This window comes from Crocodylus siamensis, chromosome 13, assembly GCF_052110815.1.
Source record: "Crocodylus siamensis isolate JL-2025a chromosome 13, ASM5211081v1, whole genome shotgun sequence".
In the NCBI taxonomy this organism is placed as follows: domain Eukaryota; kingdom Metazoa; phylum Chordata; order Crocodylia; family Crocodylidae; genus Crocodylus; species Crocodylus siamensis.
The window spans coordinates 1,815,109-1,836,880 of record NC_143407.1 but is presented as its reverse complement, the minus strand read 5'-3'; the positions used below and the strand labels follow the sequence as shown (position 1 = coordinate 1,836,880).

At 50.1% G+C, this 21,772-nt stretch overlaps 1 protein-coding gene across 3 annotated transcripts in view; it reads right to left on the bottom strand.

Annotated features, from left to right (window-relative positions):
- Window positions 1-21,772, bottom strand: part of KCND3 (potassium voltage-gated channel subfamily D member 3) — a 205,217-nt gene that overhangs the window by 11,047 nt on the left and 172,398 nt on the right. Inside the window, exons 4-7 of one of the 3 annotated variants that reach the window (XM_090024908.1) lie at window positions 15,664-15,765; window positions 7,368-7,460; window positions 3,669-3,725; window positions 2,054-2,301 (exon numbers count right to left, since the gene is read on the bottom strand). In XM_090024908.1, the coding sequence (XP_089881034.1) occupies window positions 2,054-2,301; window positions 3,669-3,725; window positions 7,368-7,460; window positions 15,664-15,765 (500 nt within the window). Of the gene's footprint in view, window positions 1-2,048; window positions 2,302-3,668; window positions 3,726-7,367; window positions 7,461-15,663; window positions 15,766-21,772 lie in introns of all 3 variants that reach the window. The other 2 variants (XM_090024910.1, XM_090024909.1) reach the window with 2 other exon arrangements.

Here is a 21,772-nt window from a genome sequence, read left to right as displayed (position 1 = left end):
TGCTCCTAGGCTGGTTTCACTGCTGCAGCGGTGCTGGATGCATTAGGGTCAACTTGTGGGAGCCTGATGTGCGTGACAGGAGGGCCAGGCCCCCAGGCGAGGACTCGGTCTCTGTGGTGCAGCTGGGTCTCGCTGAGAGCAGATCCAGGCTTCGTGGCACTTTGGTTTCTCTTCTCAAACCTGCCTTTCTTCTAGCTTTTCTTTGTCGCCCAGCAGCAGTGGTGGAGATCTGGCAGCGAGGAGCGTTCTGAGTAGAGATGCCTCCCTCATGTCCCATAATTAATTACCAAGGGAAAGCGATAGCTCTGCTTTCCATGCATCTCTATAGCTGCCTGAGTCCGCTACTACCAGCCCGACCCACCTGCTTCAAAGACAAGCTTGTGCTTTTAAAAGATAAAAGGCTCCCTGTTGGACAGGCACCGCTGTCGTTATCGCCAGGAGGAGCTGTCCTGACCGCTGCAGCCTCCTAGCAATGTCACAAGACATCCTCTGCATCCGGGAAGCAGCATTCCCAGAGGCTGCTCAGATGCTGTGTGCTGGCCGCAGGACTCGGCTGCTGTTGTAACTGCAGTCCGTGGAGCGTGACGGACGGTCTTGCCCCGTGGCAGCAGCTTGGTGGCCCTCTGGCTCCCACCGGACAGCTGCTCAAAGCAGAATCGGCAGCCTTGGCTGGAGAGTGTAAGGCTGGCTTCCAACACTTACAGCCAAATCCTACTTCAGGGGACCCGAGCCCATGCTCCTGCCTCCCTGCAAGTTGGCCACGCATTGTGAAAGGCCAGCCCCAAAGGAGGGGCCACGCAGCAGCGATGGCGCAGATCTTCCTGCTCGGCTTCCCTTCCCTCCCTGACGTGCCGGGGCAAGCAGGGAATTCGCTACTGGTGCTGCCATTTAGAAGATCGTCGTTAGCATCTCATTTAGCACCCACTGAAATGGGCAGAGTGGGGCACGCTCCTTGGGCTCTCCAGCCAGCGTGGAGGCGACCGTATTCGTGACACATTTCAATCCCAGGTTTCAGCAGCAGCGGGGGGGCTGCCCAGGCCCCCAGCTTGAGTCTCTCCTGCAAGAAGGGCAGCCTCGTCTCCTGGAGACTGATTATCTTGGCTTTCTCATTCCAGCACGAGACCCTGTTCTTCCCTTGGATGCTCTGCTGCCTGGTGTCACTGGCACCGTATGCTGCATCCTCTCTGCCACAGAGGCAGCTGCGTTTCAGCCGTAGGCAAATAGTTCCCAGATGCTTTTGGTATGGGTGGGAAGGGCACTTTTAATGCTTTAAGCCCAACTCTTTCTCCCCATACCCTTTCCCAGAACTGCCTGACATGCAGGGAGTTTTCCTAGGCGTAGAGAGGGGAGTTCAGAAGTTCGTTGAATGTTGCCAAGGAAACAGGGGTGATGAGCTGCCTTGCGACTAAATTAGGCTGAAAGAGAGTCATTTGAAGCCATCTCTTGGCGGATGGGTGCTGCTTTGCCTATGCAACCGGCAGCACTTGGGATGAGCCCAACAAGAGCAGTTTGAAAATCCGCTCTACTTGTGGCTCTTTTTTTCTCTTTTGTAACTTGGTTGGCTCCTGGCAATGGAAACGGATGCAATCCGGTCCCTGGCAGGCATAGTCAGTATGGAGGTGAGATGTGAATAAGGGGCTGCATGTTACACAACACACACAGATTGCCTGGGACCGATGCCGTCTTGCTTGGCTCATGCCGGAGGCAACAGCTGTGTCCTAGCTAATAGGAGCTGGGCTAAGCCAGTCGCAGCTGAGAGCTGCCTCCCTCTGGATAACCAAATAAAGAGCTGTGCCCAGCTGGGCTATGTGCCCTTCAGGCCACAGGAATGGCCCTGCGTGAGTGTGGTCACATCTGGGCGTCATCAACTTCAGACTGAGCCAGTGGGTCTGTGCGGGGAGTCGCCTCCCTCCCAGCATGGAGCCAGCTGCCTCCAGGCCAAGAGTTACAGACCAGGTAGGAGTCACCTCCTTGAGCCCTGGCTGGGCTGGCAGGACTCTCTCTTCAGTGCATGGGCATGCAATAGTTAGCAGCAAGAGCCTACTTACTGTACCTGGTTGTAAGCGATGGCTGTTCGCTGCACTGGATGTGGATGGTGCTGAGCTCTTGCATGCTCCGTAAGCGAGTGGCCGGCACGCTGGAGTTGGGGAGGTGCGTGGTCTTCTTGTTGCGGCGCGAGCAGCAGGACGTGGTCAGGCCCTGCTGACTCGACAAGGAGGGGCTGCGGGTGGACGGGTAGTTCTGCATGGAGCTGTCCATGCAGTTCTGCTCAAACAGCTGCTCATCTATGAACTCGTGGTTCTGGCAGGGAAAAGGACAGCGGTGTCACTCAGCAGCGGCTACAGGAAAGGCCACTGGCTTGCAAGCGTGCCCTTGACTACTGTGGTGCGACGAGGCAGCCCCTTGCTCGCGCACAGAGCTCTCTGCCTCAAAAGGTCCGTGCCAGGCGTCTCCAGCTCGACAAGTGCAAACAGCAGTGGGCAAGGAGATGACTCCCCCTCCCCAGTGCTTGCTGCACCACTACTGCATAGCTAGAAGAGGAGCTGGCGTGATGATGTGGGCTCGATAGCTATACACCCCGTAATGGGATGTCTGTTGACCCTGGCTGGCCTTTCGCTCGGCTGTTGCGGCTTCAGGGCAGGCTCTGATGCCGCCTGATCAGAACACGGGAGGAGCTGGGAATCGGGATCTTTGCTTCCCGAGTTTGGGGTTGGCGCTGCTGTCGGTGAGGCTGCCCGGAGGGCCCGTCACCCCTCTGTTTGCAGTGATGACGTGCGGGCAAAACCACTCCTTCAGCGCGGCACGTACCTACGGTTCCAGCCGTCACTGGGTTGGAAGCCGGGGCCTTGTCCGTATGAGCCCACCCCAGCACTGGGTCTTCCGGCCCAGCCATCAAATGTCACCACCCAGCTGCCGGAGCGCGTACGTACCCAGCCGCAGGAGCAGAGCGTGCCATGGGATAGCACCAGCTGCTGAAGGGACCGTGGGAGCCAGCAGCAGGTGCAGGAGTGTCTACACGGGCCTCCTGCTAGGCACCAGGTGTAGCAGGAGCCGGACTCCACTCAGTAGACGTGGAGTAGCTCTGAGGGCAGAAAGGTGGGCAGGGGTGGGGGGAACCTGCCAAAAAGCTGGGGGTGTGGACGTGCTGAGAGTTTTGCCAGCAGGGTTTTGTAGTGCAAAGCTCGGCAGTGTCGACTGCGACCGAGTTGTATGGGCCACGGTAAGTGTGTCAAGGTCGAAGCTGCCACAGGGGAAGGACATGGGGGAGGCAAATGATGACAGAGGGCAACCTAAGAAGGCAAAGCTCAGCAGGAAACTTTAGACGCTCTTGTTGGAAAGAGCAAGGAACCGTGAAAAGAAGAGCCCCAGCATTTACCCCTAGGCACAGATACGCACGCTCACGGAGACCTGAGATACCAATCTAGCCATTCCCTGTCAGAACCGGAAAGGATGGGGGGAAAAAGGAAACAAACCCAACTGGAGAGAAAGCAGCTGTCAGTGTTCATGGGAACAGATACCACGTCGTACAGCAAAACAAAAGCACCGGAGAGCAAAACGGAACCACGTGCACTAACTCCCGAGAACAGGACCAGCAACAGGGAAGGAAACAAGCACTCCAGACACGGCACAGAGATCGTAGGAAACAGATTGAATTAAAAAGGAAATACCTTGATGGTGGAAGTTCGTACAGATAACAGGGGATCATCCACAAGATAGGACAATCCCTACAGGACAACATGCCAACAAAAGATAAAAACATGATTGATTCTCCATTCCGGCATTCCGTCCATTCGATCTCAGCATTCCTCCTGGCACCCAAGTTTGAACGGGCAATTGGGCCTTTCCTTTACCAAAACCACCGAGGAAGTGCAAGGCAATCTGCAGCTCTTGTCTGGGGGATTTTTTCTTGTTTAGATTTGGCTTTGGGGTTTTTGTTTTTTTGAGGGGTGGGGGAGAGTTAAGGGTTTGGGGTTTTTTGAGGAGGATTTGTCTTCCTGTCTGGTTTGTCAAGTCAGGAAACAAAAGACAGTTCTCACTGATTCGCCAGATTGGTATTGCATTGTTACTGGATCAAAGTTGTGCGATTGCCTGTTTTTTAGATGGCGTTTTGGGCACCGAGAAGGAAGGTTTCGGCTGAAGGTTGTAAATCAAGTTAGGCAGCAGCCAGAGAAGCATTGGATACGGATGTCCATGCTTGCATCTGGAGTCAGGAAAGGAGTAGAAAAAATGTTGAGTTAATATGACAAAGTATTCTTTGTTATGGTCGCTGGAAGCACCGCAGGGCTACTTCGTCTTCCAGCGCACCAGATTTGTGGGCCGTTCACAGACATCAGCCTGACATCAGGATTTAATTCTTATGGCAACTGGAGATAGCACGCAAAGAACGAATGCACTTTATGATAACCCCTCCATCAAGTTTAAGGAAAGGTGAATTGCCCCTTGAAACATGTTTGCACCCACGGCACATGGATCATTCCTCATTCCATCTGCAACTTCGTATCACTGCAAAACGACTCTTCCACGTTTATGAATTCTTTGCTGTGATTTGAATTTTTTTGCATATTGGATTGAGTGTACAGGATAAGCGAAAGGCATCTGAGCGCAAACACTGATTGAGCTATTTTGATTGATGATTTGAGAATCATAATCTAAACACACTGCCTTTGACTTCTTGAGTGACAGTCTCTTTGTGGAAGATGTTGATGCTACAGGTCAGCAGCATTCAGGCTTCGAGAACTGAGCAGCCACTTAATGCTGAACAGCGCTGTAGAGAACCCTAAAAGAAGCAACCCTCTAAAAACTGAAATGCTGTTGTATTTCTACCAGAGGTAGATGTGTTTAAATGATACCGGCAAGATTTCATTCGGGAAGGAACCAGCTTGCAAACGATGTCTTTGCTATTGCATGCTTGCATGATTTCAACAGGTCTCCCTATTTTTTGGCCCTGCAGAATTATTTGCGTTTTTGCAACCATTCATCACCTGTATTGTTTTTTTTAATTGTTATTTTCATAATGTGATCAGTTCTGGATGCGAGACAGTAATTCTCGATCATTTTATATTGATGGTCTCCTGGTGGTTTGACATTGTGTCATGATAAAAACGAACTGAAAAAATGTGGGGAAAAATAAAGTGCATATTTTCAGGGATCTTTTTTCAATTTACAGCAAAATTCAAATATATCAACAACATTTTTCACTGAGAAACAAACATCTGGTGACGCTTTTCAACATGTGATGCCAACATCTAAATGCAAATGTAGGGCTGGTCCCCTCTAACATCTTGTGACTCTCAGTGCTTCCACTGGGTACAGTGTCCCTGCTGCATCCCCTACTCTACACTGGTATCATCCAGGAAAAGGATTAGACTAAGATTAAAGAATAAGATTAAAAAGAAACTCTTCCACTTGCTGGTATCATCTTCATCCAATTATTTGAGATCCTCAGAGCTAGACTCACGTGGAACAGGATTTGTAAGAGACCTACTCCTAATGAAGGCTGTGGGTCTAGTTGTGGAAAAAACTGCACATCTCCATGGGAATAAAGCTACTGCAATCCGGGCTGAAGTTTGTAGTCCCAGATCATGTAATGATTTACACATGTACTCCATTTAACAGCCTGTGAACAGTCCCATTGACATCAGGGTCCCCCCCAAAGAAGAAAGGATGGTCCAGTGGAGTAGCTACTACCCTTGAACCTAGGAGACCCCAGTTCTAGATCTTCCCTTGTCACTCATGTCCCGCATGACCTCCAGCTAGTTATGTAGAGTATAACAGCTCTTATGATCAGTGACGCCCTTAACACCCATGTTATATTGGTACAACAGACACTGAAGAACATGTCTGCTTGCAGCTTGTAAAGCTAAGAAACTGCATCTCTCTTTGCAGGATCTGCGTCACTGGTAATAGACCTCGTCTTTCTTATTGCCTGTATATTGCTAGATAAACTTGTGGCAATAGCAATAATCATGTTCTACGTAAGACAAATATGCCAAATAAACCATGTAAAGGTTGCAGGGGAAGCGCAGAATTCCAAACTGGGGAAGAGTCAGATTGCAAAATACCTGCTTGTAATGTAACATACAGAAGTAGTAGAAATGAAAGCAAGCTACATCTTATATAACAAAATCAAGACTCATTGATATAAGAAGAATCATTTCATCAGCACTAGAATGGTTAGCTTCCTCATTCAGCATGATACAGTCCAGGATCTGTGATATTTAGGTGCTAAAAGGATTTAATCAATTGTCTTCTTTCCACGTTTCTCTGAAACTTAAGTGGTGTTATTCTAACAGGATCCAAGCTAAAACTGAGGTTGACTTACTGAAAAGGAAGCGTGAGGGGGTCAGAAACCAAAGAAAGTGAGATGAGAGATGAAAATAAAGGAGGGTGTACATTGCTCCAAGGTTTAACCTGTTAAAGCCATTCTCGAATGGGCCCAGGTGTGCGATCGAGACGCTATCTTTCTTTATTACCAAAGACACAAATGCAGGAGATTGATGATTTGTTTCCATTTTTCCCAATGATTCTGGAGGCAGAATTCCCTGAATAATTACAGAAAACACTTGCTGGGGTCTCAGGCCAGCACCAGGCACCATACAGATGGAAATGGCATTTCAGTGGAGTCCATGGCGAGCTGCCTCCTTCTGTAATGGGGCCTAGATGCTTGGACTCCAGCTAAATGGCCCAGTAGCTGTTTTCTCCCCTTCTCTTGCAGCGGGAACAGGTGTGGCTTGGAGCTTGCAGACAGCAGCTTCCGTCCATGGCAGCAAAACTATCTGTCATCAGCAGTGAATGAAAGCAGTGAATGCGGATGATCCTGTGACAGACACAGCTTAACTGCCAGTGGAGCCAAGGACAAACTGAGTTCAGCCCCGGGTCAGAAGCTTAATCTGTCTCCTCTGTTCATTACAGGCAGCTTCTCTGCGGGAATAAATTAAGTTTGCTGGAGCATAGGCAATGACTCCCCTATGCCCTGCACAATGGGTTGCGATTTGCAGTGGGGAGGAATATGATCTACCCCGACTGACAACAGTTTTCATTGGCATCACCCTGCTGTATACAAGCACCAGAGCAATGGGCAATGGCCCTTTTGGTCCTTTTTTCCCCGCAGAATTCCCTTTTTCAGCACTTTGCATATGGTTATTTCTGGAGCCATTGATGAAAATGCAGGTGAGTTTCTTCCAGCTGGGGAGTCATCTGAGGTACAGGACCCATCACTCCACTGACATTTTTTTTTTTTAAGCCTACTGGGAATTTGTGTGGGTATGCGCCAGAGCACTGTATGTACCCACGTCCTTTCTGAATGAATCCTGGACCTAGGAGCAAGGAATGGAATCAGATTCAGAAAGGATCTGGTTTCTACTTACAGTTGTTTTTTCCAGGCAGTGCAGCAGGTGGTGATGTTGGCTTTCAATCAGAGAGGTGGATTTGCTTATATGCTGCTCATCATCCGTAGATCCCTAAACAGCCAGAGAAAGACAAAAAAAAAATCAAAAAAAAAATCAGGTATTCAACCAGGAGCACATTGTGTGGACGAGTCTCAGCTTTTCCAGGGTTGGAAGCCAGGAAAAGGCAGCAATGTCACTGTTGCCAGTTCACACAAGTTTATTATGAGTCTTGATGTTTTTCAGAAAGGCCCAATTCCTGGAGTCAGGGGAGGATCCTAGCTTGCATGGGGAAAAATCAGGTAACATTCTTGGCTTTGGGGGCCACAGAGAAATGCCTGGCAATATGACCTGAGTGGGACCCAACATTTGCCCCATGCTTGCAGTTATAGCAACAATAAATTACACTGCCATAGTGTATAGGAGCCCAGGTTCAAGTGCTAGGTGCTACCTAAAGAGTGCCAGTAGGCTCCCTGGCCCAAAAAGCTTACAGCAGGGGAGGAACTGAGGGGTTTAAAATCTCAGCCAGAGGGATTGGAGACTGTCAGCGGGGGGGGGGGGGGGGGGGGGGGGGGGAATTAGGCACAGCTGAAAGCACTTAGACTCAAACCCTTTAAAAGGGGTTGGCTGTGCTCAAAGGAAGAAAAGGGCTGGTGCAGTGGAGTTGGGGTGATCTGCTTCCAACAGGGTAGAAACCCCCAAGGGCTCAAGCTATATCTAGGGTTCTTGTGTATGCTCGCATACACATAAAGAGGCATTGCAATGAAGGGAAAGTAAACTGAGTAAGCCTTAGAGGTGAGGATGAGCTTTCTGTCTTCATGGGGAAGCTTTTAAGGAAACTAGCAGGCAGGATAAAGGATACTTTGCTAAGTTTTTCTCTAACTGTTCAGTCTGTGGGCTTCTCAAAGCAGCAATTCCTTGGCAGCTGGTCTGGAAAGCTCTCTATTGCCAGTTTCCTCCCCGCTCCTCTATGGGTGGAAGGTGTCAGGCTGCTGCTGAATGGAGCTGTTGCTAGAGCATGGTGTAAAAGGCAGGTGCAGGACCCTGTCAGACCATGGTTTTGGGAAGATGAGGGCTTCAAGCCCCTGGTATTAGCTGAGATTCAGTGCAGATGAGGGGGAAAGCTGCAGCACAGCACATGCATGCCACCCAGCCCTTGCCACAGTCCTTTTAAGATGCTGAGCTCTCTGCAAGTGTGCCCAGAAGATGAGGGAAGCCAGAGCAGGACTCTGAAGTTCTTCGCTCTGTGTTTTCTACTCATCTTGCTGGACCATGCTGCCTTCACTTTTTGCTATCTTTGCTTTTCTTGCCTAGTTTCTCAAGCATCTGTAAGATCAGACCACCCTGTGCTGGACACTGGGCAGACAGCCCATCCTGCGACCTGCCATTCTCCCCTCTTGCTGCCCTGCCACCCAATTCAAGCAATCAGTAGCATAGCATCAGGACGAGCTCCTCATTAGACAGTGGTGCAGGAGATACTTACACCTCTGACCATTACGGCAGGAAGGAAGTACTGGGTTCTTTTACCTGCCTGCTTGACAAGTAAATACCTGTTGCTGGACTGAATCCCATGGAAAACAGCACAGATTAAACATGGGGTAGACAAGAGAAGGGTTACAATGGGCATACTCTATTGTTGAGCTTTGTAGATTCACTGGATGCATTAGCTTTGACTACTCTCTCTCTGCTGGTCTGCCTCCTCATACCTCAAATCGCAGTGTTCATCCTGCAGCCTTAGTTTTGAAGTCACACCTCAAGAATGGGAGGGAGGGGAGCTAGTTAGGACCAATCGCTCTGATGCTCCAAAGCCAAGGTGATTTTTCACTTCCTCTGTTCCAGGTTGCGGTTTTCCAAATGACATTGCTAAGGATTTTTTATTCAGGCTCCCTGACCCTGAAATTCACCCCAATTTCACAGCACATTTTCTATGATCACACTCATTAATCTTCATGTGCATTCAGTGTTTAGACTTTTCTAAGACAATTAGACACATTAAAATGGCAATTAGGTGTTTGAACATGGCCCCACAAGTGCTCTCTCAGCAGGAGATGTCTGGCAGGGGTTATAGCTTGGGATGCCTGGCTCTGAAAGACAAAAGTTGGCACATGTAGCATGCACCCTTGCAAGGCACATAGCAACAGGGAAGAAAACGGGGAGGGAGGTGGAGAAAAGAGCACCTTAATGCAGGCATTTCCCAGGTGATTTCCTTCTGCCTGCCAGAGGGCTCAAGTCCAGCTGTGCTGCCTTCAGCTCGTTACCAACAGGCCCAGACTGGCTTCTTTAATACCCGAACAATGGGGATTTGTCATAGCTAGAACTGTTCTGGGGTGTCTCAGTGTTTCTCTCTAAAATGGATGCTCCTGATATCAAAGCGAAGGTATTTTGTAGCATCCTTAGGATTGGCTTGGCTATACAGGGTTAATAAATGGATATGCTGAAACAATTCCTAGGCAAGGGGGGCCCCTCTTTGTTGCCTTGAGAGCTGTTTGTATTAGGAGGTTTCCAGAAGGTATTTTCAAAACTGGTCCAAAATTCAGCACTGGCTTCCCTTATTACTGATGGCACAAGTGAGCTACCACATGAAGAGTCCTGCAGACTTTGCTGGCTGACTCTCTCCTCACTGATGGAGAGAGGAAGAGCAGATACTGAGATGAGGTCTGCATCTGAACATCTCCTGTGGAGGACACCTTATGTGCTAAAGCAACTACAGAGGCATCAAGCCAAAGCTCACTTAACACAAGAAGGGAACAGGGCATTGCAACCATTAGCTTTGAGCAATGTTAGTCTCTCAGAGAGCCAGGAGTGCTTTGTAGCAGAAAGGCTGAACATAATTGACCTGGAGGTTTGTTACATTCATCCAGAAAGACTTTGCAGAGAGAGCTGCATGATTTTGACAGCAATCAGACCTGCCTTCACAATCAGGGGCATGCATGCTAACCATCCACTTAGAACAGCCAACAACTGCTCGGGCTGGGGGAAAAAAACCATGACAGGGTGGGTGAGACGTGGGACTCTGTGAAAAGGGGGCAACTATGCTGCTTCTCCCTGCAGAGGTACTCAGGTGGTTGACCGTATCAGGGAGGAAGGTTAGCTTTGCGTGAAAGGAGGAGTGGTCTGGGCGGTCTCCAGAGCTGACCCCTCTCTCTCTCGTTTGGCCTGGCTCCGAAGCTGGTGCAAACCAGAAATCCTTGAAATGGTCTTGAGAGAAGACCCGCTTAAAAAGATCCTGCAAATGCTGTCACTGGACTTTGGTGGGGAAGAGTGACAATTTTTCCCCCTGCCCTGGCTTTGTTGCATGGGCTAAAGCTGCCGGATGCAAATTAAAAGTTGGTGACTTTGCAGCTTGGCACCCTGGCTAAAAGCGGGCATTGCAGAATACGCCGCATTTCTGGAAGTCCCAGGTGATGGGCCCATGCCTAGCAGGCAGTGAAAAGACAGCCCTGAGCGCAGGAAGGAAGCAGATTGCCCAGACAACAACAGCTGTCTCCAACTTGTTGGAGTTCTACATGCTGCATGGATCGCAGATTTAGGAGACAGGGGGGAAAAAATAGCTTCACACCAACATCTCTGAGAGCAGCAATACACAGGGCAGATGTTAGCCTTGCTGGTACCCACTGGAATTATGCTCTGGCAATTTGGCAGCTGTCCTCTGCCCATGCCAACCTATTACTGAGGATGCAAGCTCAAGTTAGGTGGGGGCTGGGTCCTACTTATCGGGGCCCCACACACTGTGCTCTGGAACGAAGACGAATGGCATTTGAAAGCAAAGGAGACAAGGCTTTGCTGGCTCTGGCAGAAGACCTAAGCTGTTTACAGGCTCCAAGGGAGAATGCGTTACGCTTTGGCACCACCAATTAATCCCGCCCCCGCATCTTGAGGGCAGACTTGAAACTCGTGGAAAGGCAGATCAAGGGAAGGGCGTTATCAGGACCAGAACAGTGTTGGGGGTCTGACTCCTGCCTTATCTTCTTTCCTCCTGTTGTTCCTCCAGCTCAGCAGTTTGGAAGCAGGCACTGTGCACAGGTTTGGAACATCTCCACGTGCAAAAAACCCCCCCCCAAAACAAAAAGGAGAGTGGTGCAATCGCAGACAACCGCAGCTGCAGCTGTGGATGCCCACGGATAGGGTGAGCACAGATGCCACACAAATGCTTGGCCCCAGGGCTGCTCTTCGGCCCGGGGTGCCTCTCGTGACACCTGCATTGCTCCAGGCAAATGCAATCTGTCTTCATTAGAAGAGTAATCTTTCTGGGAGGAAAAGCCCAGGGGAGTCTTTGCCATGTGTTGTGGAGTCCTGCAAGGGCCTGCCAAGAAGGATGCCAGCTGCCATCCTCTTTGTGCTCTGGCAGAGCACTGGAGAGGCTTGAGAGAGACCAAAAAATCCCTGGCGCTAGAGGTGACATCCAGGAACCAGGACTCTGAGGAGCGCCAGGGGCTGTTTCTGCTTCTACCCCCTTGGTGCTTCAGAAAATGAAGTGAGCAGGGATGGAGAGGGTTGGTGCGGGGGCTGCCTGCACTCTTCCCGTGTCGGGGAGTCTGCCTTGCATCAGGTCGGTGACTGCCAAGAGCCAGGTCTCAGATCTGCGTGCCCCAAGCCCACAGCCGCCACCGTTTCATCCCCGAGGAGCTCTGTGAAGTGTGATCGCAGAGGAAGGCTGATACGTCCTGTGCTGGCACCCACGGGGAGATGCTCTCCAGGACTGGGGCATGTCTGATGTTGACAGTACTGCACTGGGTCCCTCCCATGAAAGGACACAAGTCCAGCTTCCTCGGGGCCCTTTCTATGCTACCAACCTTCGTTGCGCTGGAGGGAGAGTGTGTCTCATTATCCCATCAAGGGACCCAGTGCTCTTTCCCACAACGGTTCTCCATTTAGGTAGTTTTTGCTCTGGATAGCACCTCAAAACCCCAGACAGTCAGTGCATGGGCCCAGGACTTCTGTGCTGGTTTGGCTTGCCTTGCCGGGCATTTATAAAATGATTATGCATTGATTTCAGAGTAACAACAATAAAAATTGCTTGATGGCCGCTAACAATGACGACTGAGTGATCGCACTTGGAATCGCTGCTGGGTAACAGACCCCTCCCGGGGCTCTTTTGTTGCTGGATGTGCATAGGACAGTCTCATTACAAACTTGCTAGTGCAAGTTTGGGGCACCGGAATAGGAGATAACACCCAAGCACAGCTGTGATGCTGTGGGTCCCGGGCACGTTCGGTATTTCGGCATTAAAATGTTATCTCATGCAACAGCTAACAGAGAATGGCTTTGGGGTCTCTGCCTCGCTTTAGTAACGTTAGCTCGGTGCCATGTGGTTCTTTCATGGTCACTCAGGCCCAAGGCGCGCTTCTGAGTAGTCTCATCTATTGCAATGGGATTGAAAGAGGTCTGGGCCCTGGAGCCCAGCAAAGTGCTGTGTGCAGTACTAAAAAACCCCATTTTGGTCCAAGGAAGGGGAGTCCCTCCTCTGGTTTGCAGTCTGAGCTCTGGGCCCAGGTCAAACTGCAGGCCAGAGCTCGTTCCTACCTCTGCCGCTGCCTCCCTGTACGACCAGGGGCAAGCCTCTCCCTCTCTGCCGCTGCCTCCCTGTACGACCTGTTGAAGGCAGACAACGATCCCCCCCGTCGCAGTTCAGGCTGTTCACATGGTCAGGTTTTCAGGGCAGGGGATTTCCTGGCTGCACGCCAGTGCTGCGGGGCTCTAGTCTCATTTAGCATCTCTAGTTCTTACTGTCATTTACATCAATAACAATAATCCAGATTAATGGGAAAGCAAAGTCTCTGGAGCCTCTTCAGACACAGTTTAACTGTTCTCGTGGGCTCTGTAGGAGCCGTGACGTCAGGAAAAAAACAACCCCGCTCCCCACCGTTTTGGGGCTAATGCCATAAAAGCAGCCCAGCAGGCAAACGCTGCTCTTGGCCAAACGTGTTCTGGGCCTTGGCATCTGAGGCATGGGCGCCCTGCTGTGCACACTCTTGGCAGAGTGGTTTGGTCAACAAGAGAGGCGAGGAGATTCATGTTGGGATGACAGGCTGTTTAATCAGGTGGGAGCGGTGCACCCATGCTGAGCTACCCTGATGCTTTGGAAAAGCAGAATTTTAAAGCTCCACAAAACCCAGGACATGATTTAAATGCACTGTATAACTTTACGTGTTGCTGCGTGGGGAAGTAGCAGGATCTTATTAACTCGGCTGAGCTGGCGCCCAGACGCCAGAGCCGTGTCCCAGTAATTCTGCACCTTCTTTCAAGGGCTCATTTCTCGCAGCCTCTCCTTGCTGTACATGCTTAAAAAAAAATGAAGTGCAACCTCTGGGGTGAGGTTGGAGGCTGGGATGGTGGAGAGGTGAGATGGGCCTGGCAAATGGGTCACCATCCTGCTGGATGAGGGGTTATGACAAACTTGGAAAAGTAGCCTTGCTTGTGCTGCTCGTGCCGCTTGAATCTTGAAGCAGTGGACAGAGTTGGCAATGCTCCTTATTTTTGTTTTGGAGGAGGGGGAAACAGAGGCACAGGAAGTCAGCAGCAGAGCCAGGAACCAAGTCCATATCTCTTGCTTTCCAAGCGAGCGTCCTGCACAACGTACCTGTTTGAATCACTTTGCAAAGGCATCGCAGCAGCCAAGACACTGGTTACGCCTCTCATTCACCTTGAGCAGCACCTTCACTTCTCCAGCCGCCCCTTGCAGTCGGTGGAGCTACGTGAAGCATACGGGGCTAGACAGCAGCATGGGAGATGCTATCTAGCTTAAAGGGTGGGCCACTTCCCGTATTGCAGACCTGCCCATCACTGCGCTCCCGCTGGAGTTGAATCAGGCCCAAGGGAGCAACATGTAAATGGGGGCCAGCTCCAAGGCAGTTACATCCCCTTGGCCGATGCAAGTGTCCACTGGGCAGGAGCAAAACAGCAACAACGAAGGCTTGCACGCCTGCCGGCTCGTGCTGGCAGCCCTGGGCTTCCTCCTGAAAGACCGGTAGGCACTGCAGCAGTTGCTTGCAGCATTAGACCCAAGTAAAGATGCAGGAACAGAGCGTGAGGAGGCTGTCGCAGCTCAATTAGGCAGTCTGTGTCTTAGCCCTGGCTCCCCGCACGCACCGGGGACTGATTTATTTGAAATGAAATCCATGAGATGTGTTAATACCTGCTCTGGTCTTGATCAGGCTTAATGTAATAACCTTCTCTCATTTCCACTGCTTCTGCTGAGCAATCTGACACACTTAAAACTTTCCCTTCTCATGAATAGCTAATATTAGCCTCCAGATGCCTTTCTATTAAAAATAAAACCACCACCAAGCGCCTCGGAGCAGGAGCTGGGATGGATTCTCTTCTCCTGCTGGACCCAGTCTGAAGCTCCTTCTCTCCTGCAGATGGTTAAGAAAAGCCTGTAATAATTTCAGAGCTAATAACCCTGAAGGAACCCCTTGATCTCATTGGGGTGACATGTCTGGCTTGAACCGTTGCACAAGCTCCTCCTCTGGCGATACAGCTGCCGGGAAATGGCACTGCCCGTGTCAGCTTCTCCGAACTGCAAGACAGGCGTGCACATCCATGTTTCCCTCCACAGCTAGGAGGGCTTAGACAGTCCTTCACTTGATTTGTCAGTGAAAGATGAGACTCAAATGTAGTCACATGGCTCCAGGAGCTGGGGCTTTGGGAGAAAGCAGCAGCATTGCACACGCGGTGAAATCCAAGAGCTGGCCATGAAGGAGTGAAAAAATGCCTGTGTATTCGGGGGAGTTTGGAAGCTGCTTCCTGCTGTAGTTGGTGTGCATCATTGCAAGAGCTTTTATTAAGGGCTTTTTATTCCATTTCTGAAGGCTGCATGGCATGTCGGTACAGCGTGTGCTTTTCCACTGGCAGCCGAAACCAAGGGAGCCGCTGGCAAAGAAAGGCTGTGATGGCCCTGTGCCCATGAAGGGGAATGGGGCTCCTACTGCCTCCCTGTGCCGGTGACATGAGCCTGAGGGGTGGGCAGCTCTGCTGGCTCGTACCAGCTGAGGGTCTAGCTCGTTAGTGCCATCCTGTCAGTGTGAGCAGGTTGGACTCTTCCCTAGCTCGAGAAAAAACCCAAGAACCAAACTCTTCTTCTATTGTGCAGCTGACTCCCAGCTGTCTCTACACGTAGCGTATACAGTAAATTATAGCATAATTACAGCACAGCGCAGCTCGTGTGAAGCTGCCACGTTGAATAACAAGCAATTACACAGTGGTGGGAGGGTGAGGACAAAACCAGGGTAGGACTGGAAGGAGAGACCTTTTTGAAACGCATTGTCCTGGCACGTACCGTCAGCTCCAGGGCTTCGTTCAGGAGGCCGTTGCGTTTGCTGTGAAGGTACGCGTTGGAGCTGCCCGTCTTGGCCACGCGGATCCTCGCCAGCCGGGCTTTCTGTGAAGACAAGGGAGATTGGTTTGAGCTGTGTTACTTCCACGCACGAAGCAGTCCGTGCCACGCTTGCTTCCCAGGGCCCTGGGAAACCAGAGTGCGTGGGACTGGAAAGGTCGCCGCCTGGCTAGAAGGAGGCACAGCCAGCACTGTCCCACCTCCAGCCCTGACCCACACCTCGAAAGACTCGGGTTAAAAACTTGAGAGCTCAGGTCCTTCCTGGAGCTGCCTTCCCATATCCTATTAATGACCTTCCCCTGGAAAGGGATGCTAGTGAGCTGCGTGTGGCCTAGGTGCTTTCTGGGGGGCACTGAGCTGAAGGCTGCCATACGTTCCTGGTCCATGGAGGGGACAAGGATTGCCAATAGGGCAGCTCATTATGCCCCACCTACTAGCTGGCAGGCCAAGCGATTGATTTAATAATTGGACACTGATGTAGACACTATCCGTGCATCTTTGAAAAAGTACAGACCGCCTTGTTCATACCTTCTCCCCTCTTGTGGTGGCAGTGAGTGTTTATTAGCTGTCATATAAGGCAATTAAAAAAAATATTTTTTGTCCGGGGAGAAAAAAAGATCCCCTCCTGGATAGACGGCCAGAAACCTCTCTGCAGCAACAAATAAGCAATTCAAGAAGAAGCGGGGGGAAAAAATCTAGTTACCTAATGTTTGGATTCCTATAATTAGTTCTTTTTGCCTGGCCATTTCTTATCTGCAGACCTCATTCCTTCTAGTCTGAGGACTGAACCAAATTACAGAAAAAGCAATATCAACTAACGTTAGCCTCAGAAACCACGGTTAGCTGCTGCCTGCCGTCAAAACAACTTTCAAGTCTAATTTGTCTATTCAGATGCTACCTGCTTCTCTGTCTAAGTGTTGATTGCCTTTTTAAAATTTTTTTAACCTTTAATAGTTCTGTTTGTATTACCTAAAGTTCATTAAAGGTAAATGCACAAACCAGTTACCAGTATAAAAATATCGTTACTTTGAGCTGTGTTTTAAAATGCTGCATAATCTTTTAAATAACACAGCCCTCCTGGTTTTCCTTTCTAATGAGAGGTGGTTAATGGACACACTCTGTAGAAAGAGCAAAGCCAAGAGGTAAATATCTGCATTAGGTCTGGACGGCCTAATGAGTCTAGAAACGGTATTACTGTACATGCATGAGCGACTCGAGCGCTCTGCTTTTGAAAGATTTGCTTAACCTTAAGAACCTTAATTTGTGTACCCGCAGCTTCCCAAGCCAAGACATGCTGGCTGCTGTTCTGTACCTTCAGGGAGGAGACAGAGACTAGGGAGTTTAAAAAAATCTCTAGACGTGATTTAGGGCACCTGGCTGGATGCTCCTTAACTTGGCCTGGCTTTGAGCGGGTTGGTACCCAGTGCCGTCTCCTGCACCCGCTTTCAGCAGTAAGGCTCCACGTCAGTGTGTGAAATCCTGACTCCATTGCAGTCAATAGCTGAGCTCCTATTGACTTTGACTGCACCAGAGTGTTCTTAGGGCAGCTTGTAGGACGGTCTACGTCGGTCTGGGAGGGCACTGGGAACTGCATCGTAAAGCAATTTAGCTCTACAGATGCAGGAAATCTTGGAAGAACCATTGCAAAAATGCATGGAACCGGTCAGGGAATAAGCAGTATCTCTCTCCAGCGCTTCAGGGCCAGACTGATCACTGCTGCCACATGGTACCAGGGCTCAAATGAATTAAAGAAACCCTGAGTAGACACATACAGCAGGTCAAGCCCCATCGCCACTGACACGCTGCAGTTATGGAACCCAAATGGGAGTGAACTGTGGTATTTGGCGTTGCGGGTTCACCTAGCTGTGGTTAGGGGTTGGGAGGGACCTTACAGATCATCGGACCCAGCCCCCCTGCACTTGGGCAAGAAAGGGCACCTGTTACGTGTTTGTATGAGTGAGCTTTGGCTGGGAGAGGAAGATGCAAAGCTAGGAACCATAGCTCACCAGGAACGTAGTCTGGGGGAAGGGGCACTTCAGAAACCTGTGCTTTTTTTAAGCTAAGGCGAGTGGAACCATGTCACCATATAAAGCACTTTGGGTCCAGAGCGGTCGCTGGCAAACCTTGCTGGCAACAGGCTACTTCACAACGAAGCAGCTGACACCATTCGTGCATTAAAAAAATGGCACCGAGGCCCTTTCCTGAGTGTGCTTGTTTAGCTCTTTGAGTGATGACACCAATGCCTGCGGACACGACTGCTACCCGGCTCTGAACGGTGCTGAAATCTGCAAAACTCTCAGGAAGGTGAGGGAAGCCAGGGGTCCTGGCGAGCAGCGGATGAGCAAACTCAACACTAAAACAGAGCTCTTGACCCTACTTTCAGCTTCTCTGGGCCACACCTGAGTGGGTTGTGATGTGCAGAAGAGGCCGAGTGCCTGGGAGACCACAGATTCCTGTAACTCAGCAAGGCAATAGAGACCTGCTCCTACAGAAGAGACCGGCACACTGCGACGTGGCTTGGCAGCTGCCGAGTCTTTGCATCTGGTCATGGGCTGGTCATTGCATTCTGCTGCATTGCCATCACAGATTGGCCTGTTTTGCCACGTTACCCCACCAGCTTGCTCGATTTAACGACATTTTGCCATTCAGTTCAAACTCTGTCCCTGCCTGCACGTTTCCTTCTTTCAGGAGGGGCCAAGTTCATTGCCTCGGTGCTGAGCGTGGCCCAACAATAATCTAACCTTATTCTGAGGACTCCAAAACAATCAGCAAGGATTGACTCCCTTTCTGCACTTCACAAAATGTCCGTTCCTTTGCTGCAGGAAGTACAAGCATCCTACGGTTCCTGCCCAGATACAGCGCAGAAGGTTCCTTCCACCAGCATCTCCAGTCACTCGATCAATTCGGTATCAATTCAGTTATTTCTGAAAGCAGACTCTGTCTTAGGCTCTTGCAATGAACATTATTCTCCATTGCCTCCAGGCTAGCAGGAGATCAAATATTAATAGCTCAGCTCCACATAGGCTGGGGACGGTTCATCTCCAAGAATCTGTTCTTTCTCCTTCCCCGAAACAGGGCCACTAGCAAACTAAATAATTAAGCCCAGTGGCTTTAGGAGTTTGGAACAGATGTTATTTAAAAACTCTTAAAACATGGTTGAGAGAGATTTGAACCTATGTTGCATGCACATGAGTGAGGCAAGGAAATAGGCTCCATGGGTCCACCAATGACTGCCGTGGTACCTCCACAAATGGCTTTCCTGAGAATGGATGTGCTTGCGTGTGGATGTGCATTTGGTGACGATTTCCTCTGGGCCAAAGCATGAGGCCTTCGCACTGCTTAAATCCCTCCTCTGTCCTACATGCCTTAGGCATGAGCAAGATGTGGTGGTTTGATAACTGAGAGCAACCGCTGTGCAGTTGTGTGGAAACAGGCAAAACTGGGCCATTTCATTTGATCTCTTGGGTCCAGTCAACCCTGAAGCTCAAAGCAGAGCCCAGAGCGTGAAGAAATCGCATGGCCAGCCTTTCCCCCCACCACAAGGTCCACGTGAGCCAGGGCTAATCATTGCGCCCATCTGGGCAGCAATAGTCTCTGCCCCTGGGACACTTCCAGATCGCTCCTCACTGTCCCAAATTCATATAAACCACCCCCCAAAACCCAACTTTGGGCCTTTGAGTGCCTTGATGGACCCACAGGCAGTCAGGAAATGCAAAGGCCCTGTGTTAGGGGTCTGTGCAAGACCCAAGTGGGGTGGAAGCATGCCCAAGTAGCCTCTAATGCAGACAAGGAGCCTTTCTAGCAGCTGCAAGAGGGTCACTGGAAGGCAAAGAGTTCAAGGCAGGCCTCTAGTTCAGCCCTTCTTGGCCGGCTCCTAGTCTCACTATGCTGGTGCAGCATTAGACCCTTATCTAAACTCGTCCTCTGCCAACTCCCTCCATGCTTACTGACCTCCCCAAGCCAGCAACACCCCCTCCGTTCGGCCCATCCCGTGGGACACCCTGATGAGATGGCAGAGCCTCACGCAACAGACTTGGCCCCTTCTAGACCAAATGGGTCATTGGCACCATGTACCAGTTTTTGGACACATGTATGCAAGGCCCCACTGCCTCATAGGACCTCACTGCCTTTGGGATCAGAGTCCTAACACTTCAAGCACTTTCTTTCTCAAGGACAGGTTTACTCAGTCTCATTTTAATGCTGGCAGGGTCCTCTGTGTCATCTCAGACCCACGCAAACAGCCTGTCCTTTGGTGAGCTGTCTGGTAGGCACAGAGACAGGGAGGAACATACTTTGGTTCATCTGCCACGAAAGCCCTCTGGGCCTTAACCCACAAAAGTGACTCACAAGGGCCAGAGAAGCAAGGCCCGAGACCATTATTTTCGGATCTGATCTTGCAGAAAGCATCCAAACTAAGAAAAGAAATGCACGTCCCCCAGCGTGTGTGAGCGTGCGGAGGTGGTAGGGAAGGTTACTAAGAAACCACAGGATCGCACCATGCGCAGCGCCAAATCTGGAAGATAATTCATACAAAATAATAATAATGATGACAGCAGCCTGCATGGGAGGAGGTTTAATTTGCTTAACTTAGCCCCCACCTCTCTCAAGGATCAGGTCTCCTCACACTAAGCATCCACAGCATCAAGGTGAACGGGGCACAATCAGAAACACAGCCCGAGCAGGGGGATGCCGAGGCGATACCTGCACCCGTCGAAGTCCTGGAAACCCCTCTCTACCTTTTCCCATTGGGATCATTAATAGTTTCTCCAGGGCAGCGGGGCGGCAGCCCAGTCTTCCCTGAAGGAAGGACAGGTATCTGGTCTTCTGTCTTCCCGCGGCATCTCTGCTCGAGCGTTACAGGCCGCAGGTTGCTCCCACTGGACAGTAGGTCTAGGAAACGCCTAATTGCTGTTATTGCTGATGACTAGCATTTCATGCTAATGGAGACTGCTTGTTTTAATTGGTGAATGAGCTGGGTCAGGAAAACGTTTATATTTGGTCACTGTTTAGGACTAAATAAAATATACCTGAGCTTTCCAGGTTTTCTGCACATCTCACTAAGAAAACATGCTCTTTTTCTGAGCAGGGCTGTGAATCCCCCAAGGCCTCAAAGAGACCTCAGTACAGTACGGGCAAAATCAGCAGTGGTTTTGAAACGATTCCAAGCCAATGCGTTGTGAACCAGGGTCCTGTGTCCGTGCTGTGCCCCCTCACTGGTCTGGGAGCTGGTATTAGCATTATCCATTCTATCTAATTTTATCTCCTAAAAAACACACTAAGAGTGTTCTTGGCAGAAAATACAAACATGCTAGATAATTAACAGCTGCTTCAGTTATTTTTCTCTCTCTAAATAATTAATGGTTTGATATCTGTAGCACTCTCAGGGCCTGCTCTAGTGAGCACTGGGTTGCACATCAATAGTCTTTCAACATTTGGGGGTCTGAAACAAACCCTTCAGAAGAAAAATCAGTTGATGGCTTTTATGATTTGGGATTCTTGTGCCAAAAGAAAGTTTATCAAAGCTGTTCAGTAAGGGCAAGGTGCTTTTCTCTGATATACAGTGAGCATCTTCAGGTCTCTGCAGGTCCCTCTGGTTTAAGTCAGCATCTGCATTTTGGAAGGCAACCCCGTGTTTAGACTTTGCATACAGAGACTGTAACAAGAGAGATTAGGGGTTTAGAAAGGGATCTTAACCAGTCAGGTCAGAGCATGCACGAGAGAGAAAGCACTTTTGTCTATTCCTTTTTGTTATCTTTAGGAGTTTTTAGACTATCTCAGTACACAGCAACATCCAGCTCCCCTTAACACTTAGTGGGGAAAGGGATTTGTCAGGTGCTTTGCTGCTTGCTTAGCTGAAACACACAGCACACACAAAGCTGGCAAGATAATGGGACCTGTCATCCACTGGTGTAACTCTGCGCCTTCAGCAGAGCTGTGCTGATCTCTGCCAGCCAAAGAGCTGGCCGACCGGTCCCTTTAGCTGAAAAGTAGAAGGTTTTATTTTAAAAGAAAATAATTTGCAATGATAATAATGAAAGCAGCAAGGAATGAA